The following is a 16,464-nucleotide window of genomic DNA, read 5'->3' as shown; positions in this document are numbered from 1 at the left end:
TCTTGTCCAAATAGAGGCAGATACGGCTTTCGATACATAAGTGCAGGGCAAAGGTTATTTACAAATGCTATATTTAGCGACGTTCGAACAACGCTAAACAAATATTCGAGAGTGAATCTGGCTTCTAAAAACGAAATATTGTCGAAAATTTCTCCACAGTTCTGGCTTAGTGAGGGTGTGCCTAGTGCGTGCCTGATTACACACGTCACGTGGTCACAGAGACGCGCTCGTGCCACTGCTCGCGCGCTCGTCGTCTTCTTCCACCGCTGGCTCCGATGCCGCTGAACATGCTAGCGCTCCCGTACTAGGTGTCATCATCATCTTCATCAGCCTATAAACTTTTTCACCAGCCTCACCTGGAAATATAGAGGTGAACAGATGACAGTAAAAGAAAAATTTGGAAAAAAGTTTGTCCACTGCAGGACGAAGGCCTCTCCCTGTGATCTCCAATTACCCCTGTCTTGCGCTAGCCGATTCCAACTTGCGCTTGCAAACTTCGTAACTTGATCAGCCCACGTAGTTTTCTGCCGTCCTCGACTGCGCTTCCCTTCTCTTGGTATCCAATCGGTAACTGTAATGGTCAACCGGTTATCCATCCTACGCATTACATGGGCATTACATCCTGCCCATTACATGGCGCAGGTATACGAAACAGTTAAAAAAAGCTTCGTCTTTAAAAAAAAAAAAAACGGTCGTTTTTAGTAAAACTAATCAGTTCTGCAGGTAACTAGCGACATCCAGCCGCCGAGTCCCTTTCTCCAAAACAATCACTCGAGAAGGAATGCCCTGTTTATGCGTCTGTCCTTTATTGGCAATAGAAACAATCTTCACCAGCTTTTGTATCATCAGTAGATCGAATACGGGTTCCTTAACTACAGACAACTTAGTTGTCACTGTCCTGAAGTTCCGATGACCAATACAGATACTAAATAAATATGACTTCAGGAATAAGGTGCGTCGTTACGTTGCTTTAATGCTAATCCCATTACCGTCGACAATCATCTTGAGATGGGTTCTGTCGTAATTTTTTCATGCCAAGTCTTTATTTGGAACATCGCTGGAGATGTTGGCGAGCGTTTGCTCCCACGAGGCGGTGGTGTGACGTATCCGCGGCGTCAGCAACCCGGACGCCGTACAGCCTCACCTGGAAATATAGAGGTGAACAGATGACAATAAAAGAAAAAGTTTGGAGGACGCTTAAGCTTCGCCTTTAAGAGTGGAGCGCGATAGCATTCGAGGATCCCTGAATGCTTGTCAGGCTTCCCGGCAACTGCAGCTTTTTCTGTACACCTTCGGCTCTGCGCGCCGCTGCCGTTTTACGCTGCGGAGAAGGCGAGCGCCATCTGGATGGCGTTTTTCAAGTAACATACCCCGGCGCGCAGCTGTATAAATGGTAGATATGCTAGAAAAGGGGTTTGTGTTTCAGTTTCCTCGTAATAGAATTACGTTTTCTCGTATATTGAAATTACAACCCGAAGCTATGTCAGTAGGGTGGGGTTAAGTGGTACTTTACGGTTTTCCTGACAGATTTTACTTTTGGAAATACAATTATTTCACTAACGCCTCTGCGCCACGCTCAGGGCCTGTGTGGTCGGGGTGGTTCGGGATGATTTTCTTGACCGCGGACGCCGACTTCGACGCCAATGCCGGATTTTATGCGACACGGGGCCCTTAACGTTGTCGCGTTAAAATGGAGTGCGACCACAATTGGGCAAGATCGGCAGCACAAACTAGTAAAAAAATTGGTGGCTCTCTTTGGAACAATATCAGCAGCTGCTAAAGCTGTCTGCATCACTCCAAGCAATATAATATATATATATATATATATATATATATATATATATATATATATATATATATATATATATATAGTGAGGGCTGGGCGTGATGGCTGAGGCGTGGAGGCTGAGGCGTGAAGGCTGAGGCGAGAATAACAGGGTAAAACTTATTTATTAGAAAACATAGTGGCACGCGCCAAAAACCGTGACCGTCCGTGGCGGCGGTCGTAGCGAATGGGAGAGAGCCCTCCCTCGCTTGGGCTTGGCGTTGAGTCGGCGTAACAGCGCTGTAGGTGGCGCTAGTGATGAGATAGGCGGCACATGCGGGCGCTCACATCCCACCCCAGTCTGACTGACCACGTCTCTTGGTCAATTGCTTCTGCACACTGTCACACGCACGATACCACACCCACACACATGCACGGAAACGCTGCAACTTCACTCGAGCACAAAGTCGTCGAGGTGGCTCGGTAGACATCGAGTGCGTTGGGGCCGTTGAGGCTGTTGCTGCTCTGTAGAGGCGACAACATTTGCTGCTGAGGCAGGCGTGGTCTCTGCATTGACGACGGGCTGCTGTTCGATCACTGGAGAAACTGGTGGTACATAAGGCTTAAGCTGGGACACATGCACCGTTCGTGGTTGATTAAACAAACGAGATGTCAAGCATGACACACGTAAAGCCCTAAATGTGGATGGTGTAAGCTGCTCGATGAGGCGGTAAACACCATTGAAGCGAGGTGCCATTTTCTCATTGGCAACCGGAGTCTGTCGCCTCACCCAGACCATATCACCGACGGTAAAGGTGTGAGAACGGTGGCTGCGGTCGTAGCGCTCTTTGCGTGCACCTTCGGCTGCTTCCGAATTGGCGGCTGCTTCGGAACGCAGCACTGTTGTGTCGAGGATGCGCTCGGCCAGAGCGGAGTGCTGGAACGGAGGATGGTGTTGGAGTGGAATCTTTGGTACGTAGCCATAGAGAAGCTGAAATGGCGTAAAGTTCGTGCTGGCATTCATGGACGTGTTTACTGCAAATGCTGCCTCTTGAAGTTTGGTAGGCCATGACAGTGGTTCCATTGCACAGATCTTGCGGAGAGCTGCCAGGAGAGTTCCATTGCTTCTCTCGACTAAGCCATTGCCCTCAGGTCGATAGGCAGTTGTGAAATGGAGCTCCACGGAATGAAGACTCATGAAGCGCTTGAACTCATTGGATTCGAAGGCTGAGCCATGGTTAGCACCTGCCAAACGGGACAAGTGGTCGGCTACAACGTTTTGGCGTCCTGGCTGATGTAGCACGGTGAAATCGAACTCTACTGTAAAGTCCATGAGCATAGAAGTGAACCGACGAGATGGCCGCACGTTGGACGTTAAGCAGGCAACAGTCCAGTTGTCTGTGACCAGAGAGAATTTTCTGCCTAGGAGGTATTGGCGGAACTTCACAGTTATTGCCCCGTGCACGGCGATACACTCCCATACATTGCTGTGCAGTTTTCGTTCCTCCAACGTAAGTCCACGGCTGGCGTAGGCAATGACACATTCTCTGGTGTCTTGGATTTGCGATAACACTGCTCCAATGGCTTCCTGCGAAGCGTCTGTGGTTAGCGTTGTGGTTGCCATGGGGTCGAAGTGTGCCAAAAGGGGAGGCTGGGTGAGGGCGAGCTGGCTGTCAACGCGAGCCGGTGGAATGTCAGGATGAATGTGCACGAGCGCCGTGTCGGAAGCGCGGAAGTTTGACACTAGAGGAGCGCTACTTGATGGCAACGTTTGGGCTGCTAACGCTTGCCATGGTGGCTGTTCTGGCAACGGCAACGGATCACGTTGTAGGCAGTCTTTGGAACTGGGCCTGGTTTCAGGAAAAAGGACGGACCTTGTTGGGATCACAGCATTTGCCATTCTTGAGACTAGCTTTTGGTTTGCGGTAATGGTGATATTCGTGGCTGTATGCTGCAACTGCGCTGGCTTCGGAGGCTCAAAGATGAGACGTGCCTGCGCTGCCGAGAACCAATCCTCACCAAGAATGAGGGGGAGTACATTATCTTCTAAAACAGCAGCTTCAACAACTCCTGTGGCTGGGCCGATGGATATCTTCAAAAATGCAGCACCAACAGGTAGCACTGTGCATCCTCCTACCACCACGAGTGGAGGCTTGGTCCATGGGATGATCATGCTTGCAGGCACACGAGCTTTAGAGATTAATGTCACCTTGGACCCAGAGTCAGGAAACGCTTCATACTCATCGACTCCACTGAGAGTTGCGTTGAAGAAGGGGCATTGCTGTTGTGAGCCGTCAAGCGGAACGGGTGCACTGTGCAGTGCTGGGGGCTGCTGTGTCTTGGGCATGGTTGGAGACGCTGGTGATGATAAGCGGCTGGTGCGTGTAGGGCACTTGGATGCCAGATGACCCAAGGCATGACATTGGTAGCAGACAGCTTGAGACAGGTCTTAACCGCTACGAAAAGCTGGAGCGCCATACTGTGCCGAAATAGCTGCATAAGTAGCTTCTTGTTGCTCGGCGGGCAGCTCTGAAATGCGCGTTTTTGGTGTGGCTCCTCGGGAGGACTGTGGTGTCGATTGTTCTGAGCGAGGCTGCTGGCGCTCTGCGGGCTTAGCGGCACGAAAGGGTTGCGACGGCGGCAAAACAGGACCGGCAAATGGTGACGGGCTTGCTTTGGCGTGTAGATGTTGCGCACTCTTGTCGAGGCTGGTGCAAGTAGAAATAAACTCAGCTACCGTGGGCGGCCGGTTGGCTGCTATGGCGGCGAGGATGTGTTGTTCCCGTAAACCATGCAGCAGGTAGTCAATCTTTTGGGCCTCAGAGAGGTTAACGGGGCAACGCTCAATGATCTTCAACTTGGCAAAGGCATATTGGTGCAAGCTTTGGGATGGGGCCTGGGTTACCCTCATGACCTGTTCTTGCCACTCAATGAGGGACAATTCTGTACAAAATGTGTCCTTCAGGGCGGCACTCCACGTGGCCCAGGTGCTGTACTGGTTGCCGAACGCGAGATGCCAGTCTCGCGCCGTGCCTTTCAGCTTGCTAGCTGCGATCAGGCGTGTGGTGGCGTCGTCCTACGAGGCGAGCTGCTGTACTCGTCGTACGTCGTCAAGCCATGTATTGACACTGTGGCTGTGCAAACCAGCGAATTGCGGGATGGACGATGACAGGTCTGGCAGTGTCGTCACCGTTGTTGCAGGGCGAGGTAGCTGCTGGAACAGCATGGCGAGGCTCTGTAGAGTGGCTGGGTCCAGCGTCAAAGACGCCACAGCGTTCGAGGCGGATTCATTCGTTTCAACCGGGGGGGTAGCTTCACGCTGCTGCTGAATGTCGGCTTGCAAACGCTGAACGAGCTCCTCTTTCGAACCTGTGAGGTCCAGCTGTCGACGGGCCAATTCTTCGCGTATAAGGTCGACGCCGAGACGCGACATGGTCACCGCGTCGAGATTCTGCCACACAATTCCCGGCATGGCGTTGCGGAACGAGGCTGGACGCACGGGAGACTAGGCGAGTGATCGCTAAGCCTAGTTGTCGACTAGGGCTAGTCAACATTCACGGCACTCTTCATATGACGGCCGTGCTTTACACAGACGAGCGGTAAAATGGCAGGAGTATCTTCAGGCGTGAGTCTTCGGCGGCGTGAGTGCGTAAGTACAATGACGGATGCAGTTGAGAAGGCGTACTGACCGGCGTTCGACGTTGGCCTTGTTGCTGGCGTTCGACGCTGGCGTTCGAAAGGCGTTCTTGCGCTGCCGTGGCTGTATGGCTTGGCTGAGGCTCGGGGTCGACTGCGCCAGATGTGAGGGCTGGGCGTGATGGCTGAGGCGTGGAGGCTGAGGCGTGAAGGCTGAGGCGAGAATAACAGGGTAACACTTATTTATTAGAAAACATAGTGGCACGCGCCAAAAACCGTGACCGTCCGTGGCGGCGGTCGTAGCGAATGGGAGAGAGCCCTCCCTCGCTTGGGCTTGGCGTTGAGTCGGCGTAACAGCGCTGTAGGTGGCGCTAGTGATGAGATAGGCGGCACATGCGGGCGCTCACAATATATTGTGACAGAGCGATGAAGAAGACGTTTTGAGAGCACTTGAAGAAGACGAAGCTCGGGACTTCGCGTGCTTACTATGATCTTGCCAGCCGCTGCCAGTCTTGTAAATACGCTGTAAATACATTTCTCATTTCTTTTCCCCGTAACATTTTTGGTGGAGTTTGCGGGCTCAAGTTCAAGACGGATTTACGCAGCGGGCGCTCCTTGGCTGCATCTACCATGCCAGCTCAAGGCGAGGATGCTTCGGGCTCGTCGGCCCCCACGCCAACCGTCATTCTGGCACAACCGCGCGACCCCGGCACCTTTTCCGGCACTGACAACACGTATGTTGAAGACTGGCTTCAACTTTATGAGCGGGTGAGCAAGAGCAACCATTGGAACCAGACCGCCATGCTGGCTAATTTGATCTTCTATCTCGCGGGAACGGCACGCGTCTGGTTTCAGACCCACGAAGAGGAACTTACCACCTGGGACATTTGTAAACAGAAGCTCACGGATTTGTTTGGCAAGCCTGTTGGACGTCAGCGCGCCGCTCAAAAAGACCTCGCTTCGCGTGTCCAGACGTGCACTGAGTCCTACCTCACATACATCCAGGACGTGCTCGCTCTGTGCCGCAAAGTGGATCCGAGAATGTCCGAAGCTGATAAGGTCGCACATGTCATTAAGGGCATAGCAGATGACGCCTTTCACCTCCTCGTCTTTAAGAATTCTTCGACTGTACAAGCCATCATTACCGAATGCAGGCGGTTTGAAGAAGCCAAGAGCCGCCGCATTGCCCACCCGTTTCCCCGCCTCCCCAACACGGCTGCTACGTCCACCTGCGAAGACCTCCGCAGTCTGCCCACGCCCAATCGCTCTGATGACATCGTCCACATCATCCGGCGTGAAATCGAGGCCGCATCTCCTCTCCATACCCCAACCCTTGGCTCCGACAATTGCCAGTCCACCGTTTCCCTGATCCAGACCGTCGTCCGCCAGGAATTGGCCAACGTTGGCTTGACCAATGTCTGCTCCGTTAATCAGCCTGCCTACACTTCGTCCACCTCTGCCATGCGCCCTCGCAACATGAATGCCCCTCCGCGGTATCGCAACCCGGCTGAATGGCGCACTCCCGACGACAGGCCAATATGCTTCACTTGTGGCCGTATCGGTCACATTTCACGTCACTGCCGCTCTTCGTGGAATTCGACCCCTTGGCCCTATCTGCCATCCGACCGACCGCCTCATGCTGCTTCTCGCTTCCCACCGCGCATGCAACCAGTAACTCCTGGCGACACTTCTCGGCCCGCCCGCTCTAGCCGCTCTCCTTCGCCGCATCGCCGCTCCTCCCGCTCGCCCCCATCGCGTCGGTCACCGTCGCCCAGCTCCTTCCGGCGCACGCTTTCGGAAAACTAACGGGTGCAGCACCTAGAGGTGATGCTGCTATACCGCCCCGACGCCAAAATCCTCTTCTGACCCTGCCCACACATCGGAACCTCATCAAAGTGAACGTGGATGGTGTACCTGTTACGGCTCTGATTGACACTGGCGCGCACGTATCTGTCATGGGTGCTCAGCTTCGCCATCGTCTCAAGAAAGTCCTCACTCCTGCCCCGTCGCCTGTGCTCCGAGTCGCCGACGGGGGAACGCCGGCCGTTATTGGCATGTGTCCAGCTCGTGTGAGTGTCGCCGATCATCATACTTCTGTTTTATTCTATGTCCTAGAACACTGCCCTCACGACCTAATCCTGGGACTTGACTTTCTCTCAGCCCATTCCGCCTTGATAGACTGTTCTGCTGGTGTTGTGCAACTCGCTCTACCTGTTGCTATTGATCCTCCGGATAGTGCTCCGATTCGGCTATGTTCCACAGAGCATATTCGCCTCCCTCACCTTGCTGTTACCTACATAGGTGTTTCACCCGTTCCGCCCATTCCAGACGGTGACTACATCGTATCTCCTAATCCGGATGTCCTGCTCTCGCATAACGTCGCATTTCCTCACACCGTCATTACCATTACGGACAACACGTCCTGTCTTCCGCTAGTGAACTTTGGCCTTAGTGCACAAGTTCTCCCGCGCGGCATATCACTTGCGCAAATCACGCCGGCCGAAGACTACCAGATTTCGGTTTTAAATGCTGACGACTCCTCGTGTGCAACTCTTGCTGTGCCTCCTGCCCCTTCAGACTTGAATGCCCTAATGAAAATGATCGCGCCCGACCTTCCGCCCCAGTGTGCCAATGAACTACGTTGCCTCCTTGCCTCGTACTGGGACTTATTCGACCTTGGAGACCGTTCTCTCGGACAAACATCTGTTGTCAAACATCGCATTAACACCGGGGATGCGAGCCCAATCCATCGGCGACCCTACCGCGTCTCTCCTACCGAGCGAGACATCATCCAACACGAAGTTGATAAGATGCTTTCTCGTAACATCATTGAACCTTCTTGTAGCCCATGGGCATCCCCTGTTGTCCTAGTTAAGAAAAAGGACAATAGTTGGCGATTTTGCGTAGATTATCGGCACCTAAACAAGGTAACCAAGAAGGACGTCTATCCGCTACCACGCATTGACGATGCCCTTGATTGCCTCCATGGAGCACAATATTTTTCGTCCATAGACCTTCGCTCCGGGTACTGGCAAATTGCCGTCGATGACATGGACCGTGAGAAAACGGCTTTCATTACTCCCGACGGCCTCTATCAGTTCAAAGTGATGCCTTTCGGGTTATGTAATGCCCCAGCCACATTTGAACGAATGATGGACGCCCTCCTACACGGTTTCAAGTGGTCCATCTGCCTCTGTTACTTGGACGATGTGATAGTTTTTTCTCCGACTTTTGCGACGCACCTCGAACGCCTATCGACGGTCCTATCTGTTTTTCGTCGGGCGGGGCTACAACTCACTTCGTCCAAATGCCACTTCGGTCGTCGTGAAATTTCTGTGCTCGGACATCTCGTCGATTCTTCTGGTGTCCGTCCTGATCAAGATAAAATCCGGGCAGTGAAAGACTTTCCCGTGCCAACGTGCGCCAAGGACGTTCGCAGCTTCTTGGGCCTCTGCTCCTACTTTCGTCGGTTTGTCCGCAATTTTGCGGACGTTGCACGCCCTCTTACTCAGCTCCTCAAGAAAGACGCTGTCTTCATTTGGGGCCGTGAGCAAGCTCGTGCTTTCACTGAGCTGATCCGGCTGCTTACTTCCCCTCCCATTCTCGCTCACTTTGACGCGTCAGCTCCAACAGAAGTCCGTACCGATGCCAGCGGCCATGGTATTGGAGCTATCCTGGCCCAGAAACAACAAGGACAAGACCGTGTTATTGCTTACGCCAGCCGCCTTCTTTCCCCTGCTGAGCGCAAATATTCCATCACTGAGCGCGAGTGTCTGGCTCTCGTTTGGGCAGTGGGAAAATTCCGCGCCTATTTGTACGGCCGGCAATTCACAGTCATCACTGACCACCATGCTCTGTGTTGGCTTTCATCTCTGAAAGATCCTTCTGGGCGCCTTGGCCGATGGGCTCTGCGCCTTCAAGAATACAACTACTCAGTTGTATACAAGACAGGCCGGTTACACCAAGATGCGGACTGCTTGTCGCGCCATCCTGTCGACCCACCTGACGTTTGTATGGCCGGCATTCCTGTCACCGTTCTCTCTTTGAGTGCTTTTGACGATATCGGAGCCGAACAACGCCGGGACGACTTCTTAAAAGACCTTATTCAACGGCTGACTTCAACGACGCCCGACCCTTCCCTTCGAATGTTTGAACTCCACGATGGCATCTTGTACCGCTGTAACATGCGCCCTGACGGCCCTGACCGACTCTTAGTTGTCCCTTCGCATCTGCGCCGGACTGTTCTCGCCCAGCTTCATGATGTGCCGACTGCCGGTCACCTTGGCGTGTCACGGACTTACGACCGCGTTCGTCGGCGCTTTTTTTGGCCTGGTCTTTACCGTGACGTCTGCCGTTATGTCGCTGCGTGTGACCTTTGTCAACGACGAAAAAAGCCGACCACACTCCCTGCTGGCCGCCTTCAACCACTTGACGTGCCATCAGAACCATTCTTTCGTGTAGGCGTTGATCTTTTAGGCCCTTTTCCTACGTCTGTTTCGGGAAATAAGTGGATTGCTGTAGCAACAGATTACGCCACCCGATACGCAATCACACGGGCTCTTCCGACAAGCTGTGCAACCGATGTCGCCGATTTCCTACTAGAAAACGTCATCCTTCACCACGGTGCCCCTCGACAGCTCCTTACCGACCGAGGCCGCTACTTTCTTTCTAAAGTTGTTAATGACATTCTACACTTCGTGCGCGACTAAACACAAACTTGCTACTGCTTACCATCCACAAACGAATGGTCTAACCGAGCGTCTCAACCGGACCCTCACTGAGATGCTATCCATGTATGTCTCCGCTGACCATCGCGACTGGGACGTTGCATTACCATTCGTTACCTTTGCCTACAATTCTTCTCGCCACGATACCGCAGGCTTCTCTCCATTCTTCCTCTTGTTTGGCCGCGACCCTACACTACCTTTCGACACCCTCCTGCCTGATAGCCTGCATTTCACATCAGAGTACGCCCGGGACGCCATAATCCAGGCACAAGAGGCACGCCATATTGCCCGACGTCGACTTGTGGACTCGCAGGAAAATCAGCGGCGCTTATATGACACCCGCCATCGTGACGCCCACTACACACCGGGCGCCCTGGTTCTCCTTTGGTCTCCGTCGCGACGCGTTGGCCTCTCGGAGAAGTTGCTTTCACGCTACTCTGGTCCTTACCGCGTCTTGCGTCAAGTAACCGACGTCACCTACGAAATCGCCCCTCTTGACCCCACCGTGGCTCAGCCTCGTTCCGACGTAGTCCACGTCGCGCGTCTTAAGCCGTATCACTCGACCGCCTCCTAACCAGCACCGGGTCGGTGCTTCAGCCGCCGGGGGTCATGTGACAGAGCGATGAAGAAGACGTTTTGAGAGCACTTGAAGAAGACGAAGCTCGGGACTTCGCGTGCTTACTATGATCTTGCCAGCCGCTGCCAGTCTTGTAAATACGCTGTAAATACATTTCTCATTTCTTTTCCCCGTAACATTTTATATATAGATTAATAATTTAAACTATTTTTGTACAAATTAACCCACCAGCAGTATTACGTGCCCGTAAAAAAAAACCCTGCTTGATAGAAAACGACACACTGCTTGTTGGAACAGAAAGAGAAAATTTGATACGAGATTTAGAGTAAAAACACAGTTGCTCGCCTTACTTTAAGGATGAAATGGAGGCGTAGTTGTTTGTGTTTAAGCTTGGAACTGTTAGATCCTGGTGTGCTGTCACAAAAGAGCGCGTAATCCATGTGCGCGCTGCGTCTCACGCAAGCCAGCGAAAGAACACGCCAGCCCCGCGGCAACTTCAACAGAGGGGGAGAGCGCATACGCCTCAAACAGCAACGCGAACAACTGCGCCTAGACGTCTAGAAGAGCATCGACGAAGCGACGTTAACCGGAGAGAGAGAGAACACACGCGCGGGCCGAGACACCTTCTCACCCAGCGAGTCGAGAGAGATTGCTACAGCGTGAGCGTGCGCCAACGGGATGAGTCATCACCCCCCCCCCCCCCTCGACAACGCTCCGACGGCGGCGGTCGAACGTACGAGAGAAGGCTAGCAGATTCCCAGGCTTTGGCCATGCTACGGGATCACGACTCCGATAAGAAAGTTCGAGTACGCCTGTGGAAGCTATATAACCGCCGTGCGAGAATCGGAGTGGAGTTCAGTTCAGTCCGCACCGGTGAAGTGATCTAACGTAAAGACCGAGCGTCTGCGGAAGAAGGGGATTCCCCGGCAAGCTAGTCGACGGGTTCATCGAGCGTCTGCATTTCAGGAAGAAGTTCCTTCTTCGAGATTTGCCCCGAGCTACGCCGAGATCGTCTGACAAGACTAACACAGGTGAATACGATTGGACACTAAGTGTTCCTATTCATTTTGTAATTTACGTGTTGGACTCTTAGTGCTTGTCGTGAATTATTTTTCTTGTGTTTGTTAATACCCATCTGATTTGTATTGTGCTGTGTCTAGGCTAAGTGTGCAAGTGTGTGTGTAACTGCCTTGTGTGAAGAACATATTTTATTGTGTTTCGACAAATCTGGGCTCTGACTCGGTTTTTGGACAGCTACAGGTGTTACAGCTACAGCTGTTTTTGGACAGCTACAGCTACAACCTCACGGCGACGGCAGAAATCCGGTTGAAGTGTCCATATAATTGCTATCGCAATAAAACTGTCTATGTTTTGCAATAAGTTCTATGGTCCGCGTCGAGTTCTCGCTTACTCTATTTTGGGCATATTTTGGTCGCAGCTGGTCATGCTGCATTCGGGGTTTCCCGCCTTAAACGACGCGAATAAATAATTCCGAAAAATTTAGGTTAGATGCAGGTGCCTGACTATAATAGCGATAACAGAAGGCCAATGCTCAGTTTGAGGATTCGTTAGCCTCTAAAGGATTCGAACTCTCCCGTGATGTAGGATTGGCGACAACCTGGTCAGATATCATCAATGGCGACTGAAAACGGCTAGCATGCCTTGTCCTCGTGTAGAGACAATCTCGAAATGCCACAGCGCCACTGTTTCAATGAGCGAAGACAATTTAAATGATTCCGCGGTCAACAACTCGATGGCAGCCCAATTCGAAGGGGCATATAAGCACTGCACCCTTATCTTGGTGACGCGTGCTAATTGAAAGCCGCACAGTAGGTTAGCGAACCAGTTGTGATTAAGAGGCACGCCGTAGTGGAGCACTCCTGATGAATTTCAACCGCCTGGGGTTCGTCAACGTGCAATACAACTCAAGCACATGGGCGTTTTTGCATTTCTCCTCCATCGAAATGGGGCCACCGCGGCGGGTACAAACTCCACATTAAACCTGGCTTCTTGCTATTGTCGGCCACAACTGCGCCTAGCTTCAGATTGTCTGCTGGAGTCTTACGTGTCTTGCTCTGACAGCATAATTCATGCAGGTACACTTTCTTTCATCGTGCCTATAAGCTCTTGCACATTTTGTGGCGTCGATCGCGACTTCATCGTCTGATTAAGTCGACTGATGCAATGGTGTCAGTCGCTTTCCAACGACAAAGCTTGCTATGATTGACCAAGAGTGTTTCCAAACTTTGTTGTGAATGAATGTTAGAGGACCCTTATTCAGAACCACCCTACCTTAGTGAGAAAAGATGCCAGTTAAATTGATGAGCTTTCATTAGCTTGTTCACCTGTTGTTGCGGTGGTCGATGGCTGCACTTTCTACTCCGATACACAGGCGCCTATGATAAGGCCGCGTGCTCTCGCAAAACGAAGTTTCGGGGTGTGTTTGCAACCGAACGCCAAGTAGCCAAAAGGGAGGCCAAAAGCATCGCTTGCGATTTTCGTGGTTGCGTTATTTACGTGCAAATACGGTAATTACTCTCTATTTTAGTACACAACGTTACTGAGCTGGTTTACGCAAGGCGCCGCAAGTTCTGGGATTAGCATCCTCAAAAACTTGGTATTCACATAGGCTGAACCCCGAACTTGCGCCATGAACTTCACTTTGGCCATTTTTCTAGATATTTCATATGTGCTCATATAAACTGATACCACTCATCCACTCCTTCTAGAACTTCTTATTGTAACTAACAAGACAACTGAAACATCAGTCAGAAACGCTACACAGGCATAGGAACAGGATGAAATATTTCCTATTTCCTATTCACTATACAAACTAATTTTGTAACTCAGGTTATGAATTCATCAATTTTTAAATATTATAATCTTGAAAGCACTGTTCAAGCTTTTTCTTCGCCATTCGATCGTTTATTATTCTTAGTGGTGTGGTTCACCCCAAACATGAGATAGCACTCTGCAACATTCATGTAAAAGGGTTCACGCGCTTGTGATAAAAAAAGGAAAAAAAAAACCTTTAACCTTACACTCGGCCACGACACGCTTGAAAGAGCGAAGCTGGGCGATCGTAGCCCAGCATTTTCCGGAAGCGCGCGCGAAATTTTCATCTTATTACTCATGATGATGATAATTTCATTTCGCACGCCTCGGACTTAGGGCCGTCACTGTGCATTGCATGGCGCAGCTTGCAACACCGACACCGCGTTCTAATGACGACACCGCGTTCTAATACCGACACCGCGTTTCAGGAGACCCGCTCCGTGAATGCGTCTCTCTCTCTCTTTCGCTCTCATAGCGCGCAAAACCTCACCTCGCAGAGCACGAGCGTACGAACGCGCCAGCTGTGGACTAAGACGACGACGCTCGAACGCAAATCACTCAGTGACGGGCCGAAGAGTGTTTATAGGACTTAAACGTAAATGCAATATGACATACGCGTATCTCACGAGCGCCTTTCCAACCGTTGGCAACCGAAGCAAACGCACGCACGACGTACGACAGTCCTGAACAGACGACGTGAGCGTATGACAAGTGAAACGTTACACCTGGCGACATCTTTTGCGTCTGGTACAGCTATGAGCTATTCGGGTGTTGCACTGCCCTCGGAAAGCACGCCACGATCAGTTAAACACTGCTGCAACAGCGCACTACCAATAAGCACTACGAACATACTTTGTGTTCTGCAACGGCCGCTACGGCGGTTCGGCTTCTTTCCTCCAGCAAGATGGCGGCGACCGGTTTTACTTTTGGAGAGTGGGCTCCACTCCAGAAGTTTAAGTATATAACCCCCGGCAAGGCGGGGACACATGATATTTTGCTGAACGATAGAGGTATCTACGTGTTGTAGGTTACAATTGCTTAAATATTTGCGGAGATATATTTGTCTCAATGTATCTGGCGAATAACAGCAATGACATGTAGTCGCGTTCTAAATAACAAATACACCAGTTGTTCCAAAAAGAAACTTGTATAAGGCATCGATGCCAACTGCAGCGCCATTAGAAGGCGCGTGCTTGGAGCCAGCCTGAAAAGGAGGATTAAGATGGAATAAACGGTCTGGGACTGAGTAATGTGCCGCCAAGAACCGCCGATCCCCGTGAGTGGGTATGCGCCAAGGATGATAAGGTCATCATCATCAACCGCCAGCCAAGAGGCAGGACGGTCGCCTCTCGCTGCAGTGTTCCTTCACGATGAGGCCTGGCTGTCCTGTGCCCGTGCTGTTCGAGTCGTGTTGCGGCGAATTGGACAAGTATCGGGCGGTTTATTTTAGATGCGAAGCATCTTATGCTTGGGGCTATGTCACTCCCTCCCTCCCTCCGCCGTGCGGCGTCCACTTCCGATTCCGGTTCCACTTCCGGTTCCGCTTCCTTTTCCGCTTCTGGTTCCGGTTCTGGTTCCGGAAGCCAGCTTCCGGCTTCCGGAGAACGCTTCTGGCGTTTTGACCGAATGATCCCCCGGTGCTTCGCCCACTCATCGTCATTCACTTCGTCCTCTCATTCTCCTCCCGCAACGCCGCGATGAGTGCCACGGACAGCGCGAGCGTCAACGCCAGTGTCAGCGCCGTGGACAGCGCCGCTACGGTGGCTAGATGGGTAGGTGTGCCGACCGAGCGTCATTCACCACTTCTCCACATCATGACGCAAAAATGGCGCTGCGGACAGTATAATGGCTGAGCTACGCGCAACGTACGCGAGCAGCGTGGTTGGTAGTATCGCTGCCTCTGCTCTAGCTTTGAAGTACGCGTTATTCAATGCCGTTTTGAGCAGTGTAGGCAGAATGGGAATTTTGTTGCTGTCGTCTAGTTAGAAGACACTATATGCTGAAGTTAATTTTCTAGCTTGGCGATTGGTCACATTTATTGGTATAAACGCGGCGCTCCAGCCCATTGCATTAAATACGTAGATGCATTTTTTCATGCATAAAACAATACTGCAGTAGTTTTATACAGTATATGAAAACGTGTTTACGTGATATTTAGTAAGTTCTAATATTTCAATTTCGAGAAATCCAGCTATTGTGTTTATTGCTGCTTCAGTTACCGTATTTAAATTGTTACGAGACGAATTGTGTTGGTAAGTGCATATGGTTCACTGTTTGGTTGCAATAAAGTAAAGCAATACGTCTTGGGCTGGATTCATGAATATATTTAAAATACAAGAAACGCTCTCATAACTTGAGTCAGCAAACGCACCAACATAAATAGCTTAGCGCCAGAAAGGTCGCAACGTTGGTCCACCACATCACAACATTATTCACAGCACACGCCTCCGCTTCAGGTGATTCCTCTTCTCCCTGTTGCTTTCGCGTGCCATGTTCTTGCCCTTGACAAGAAAGTAAAGGCCTGTAATTGAATAGAACTTCACAACTTCGTTTGTGATCTCTTTCTTGTGCCGCTTACAACTGATCAAATTCGGAGGATTTAGCTGCAGAAAGGATGCAAATTCGGCGATACTGTTCCTTCGTAACTCATTTAAACTGAAGCACAGCTTGAAGGCGTCTTCGAGCGATGCAACCAGTTTTTTAGTGCTTCAGAAGGGAGCAACAGCCCTGACCTAGTCATTCTGTTGAATTCAGCAATGTCCCTGAACAATCGGAGCACTTGGTTCTTTGCAGGAACTTCCTTGCTACATAGCCTGCGCTATATATAATATCAGCCTAGAGCCACTTTTCTTTTTCCTGTACTGAGCAAGCTACTGTGCAGCCCGGGGCGAACATTTCCGCTTTCTTCTCACAAATTTAGAGCC

The 16,464-nt window shown here is 51.3% G+C and overlaps 1 protein-coding gene across 1 annotated transcript in view; it reads right to left on the bottom strand.

Moving 5' to 3' along the window:
- Positions 1–1,100: 1,100 nt before the first annotated feature.
- Positions 1,101–16,464, bottom strand: part of LOC125946175 (uncharacterized) — a 92,946-nt gene continuing 77,582 nt past the window's right edge. The window contains exon 3 of the mRNA XM_049668676.1: positions 1,101–1,144. Within this exon, the coding sequence (XP_049524633.1) occupies positions 1,116–1,144 (29 nt within the window). The 3' untranslated portion in view covers positions 1,101–1,115. The remainder of the gene's footprint in view (positions 1,145–16,464) is intronic.

This window comes from Dermacentor silvarum, chromosome 6 (genome assembly GCF_013339745.2).
Source record: "Dermacentor silvarum isolate Dsil-2018 chromosome 6, BIME_Dsil_1.4, whole genome shotgun sequence".
Lineage (NCBI taxonomy): Eukaryota > Metazoa > Arthropoda > Arachnida > Ixodida > Ixodidae > Dermacentor > Dermacentor silvarum.
The sequence above is the reverse complement of the archived record's forward strand: the minus strand, read 5'-3'. Positions and strand labels throughout refer to the sequence as shown.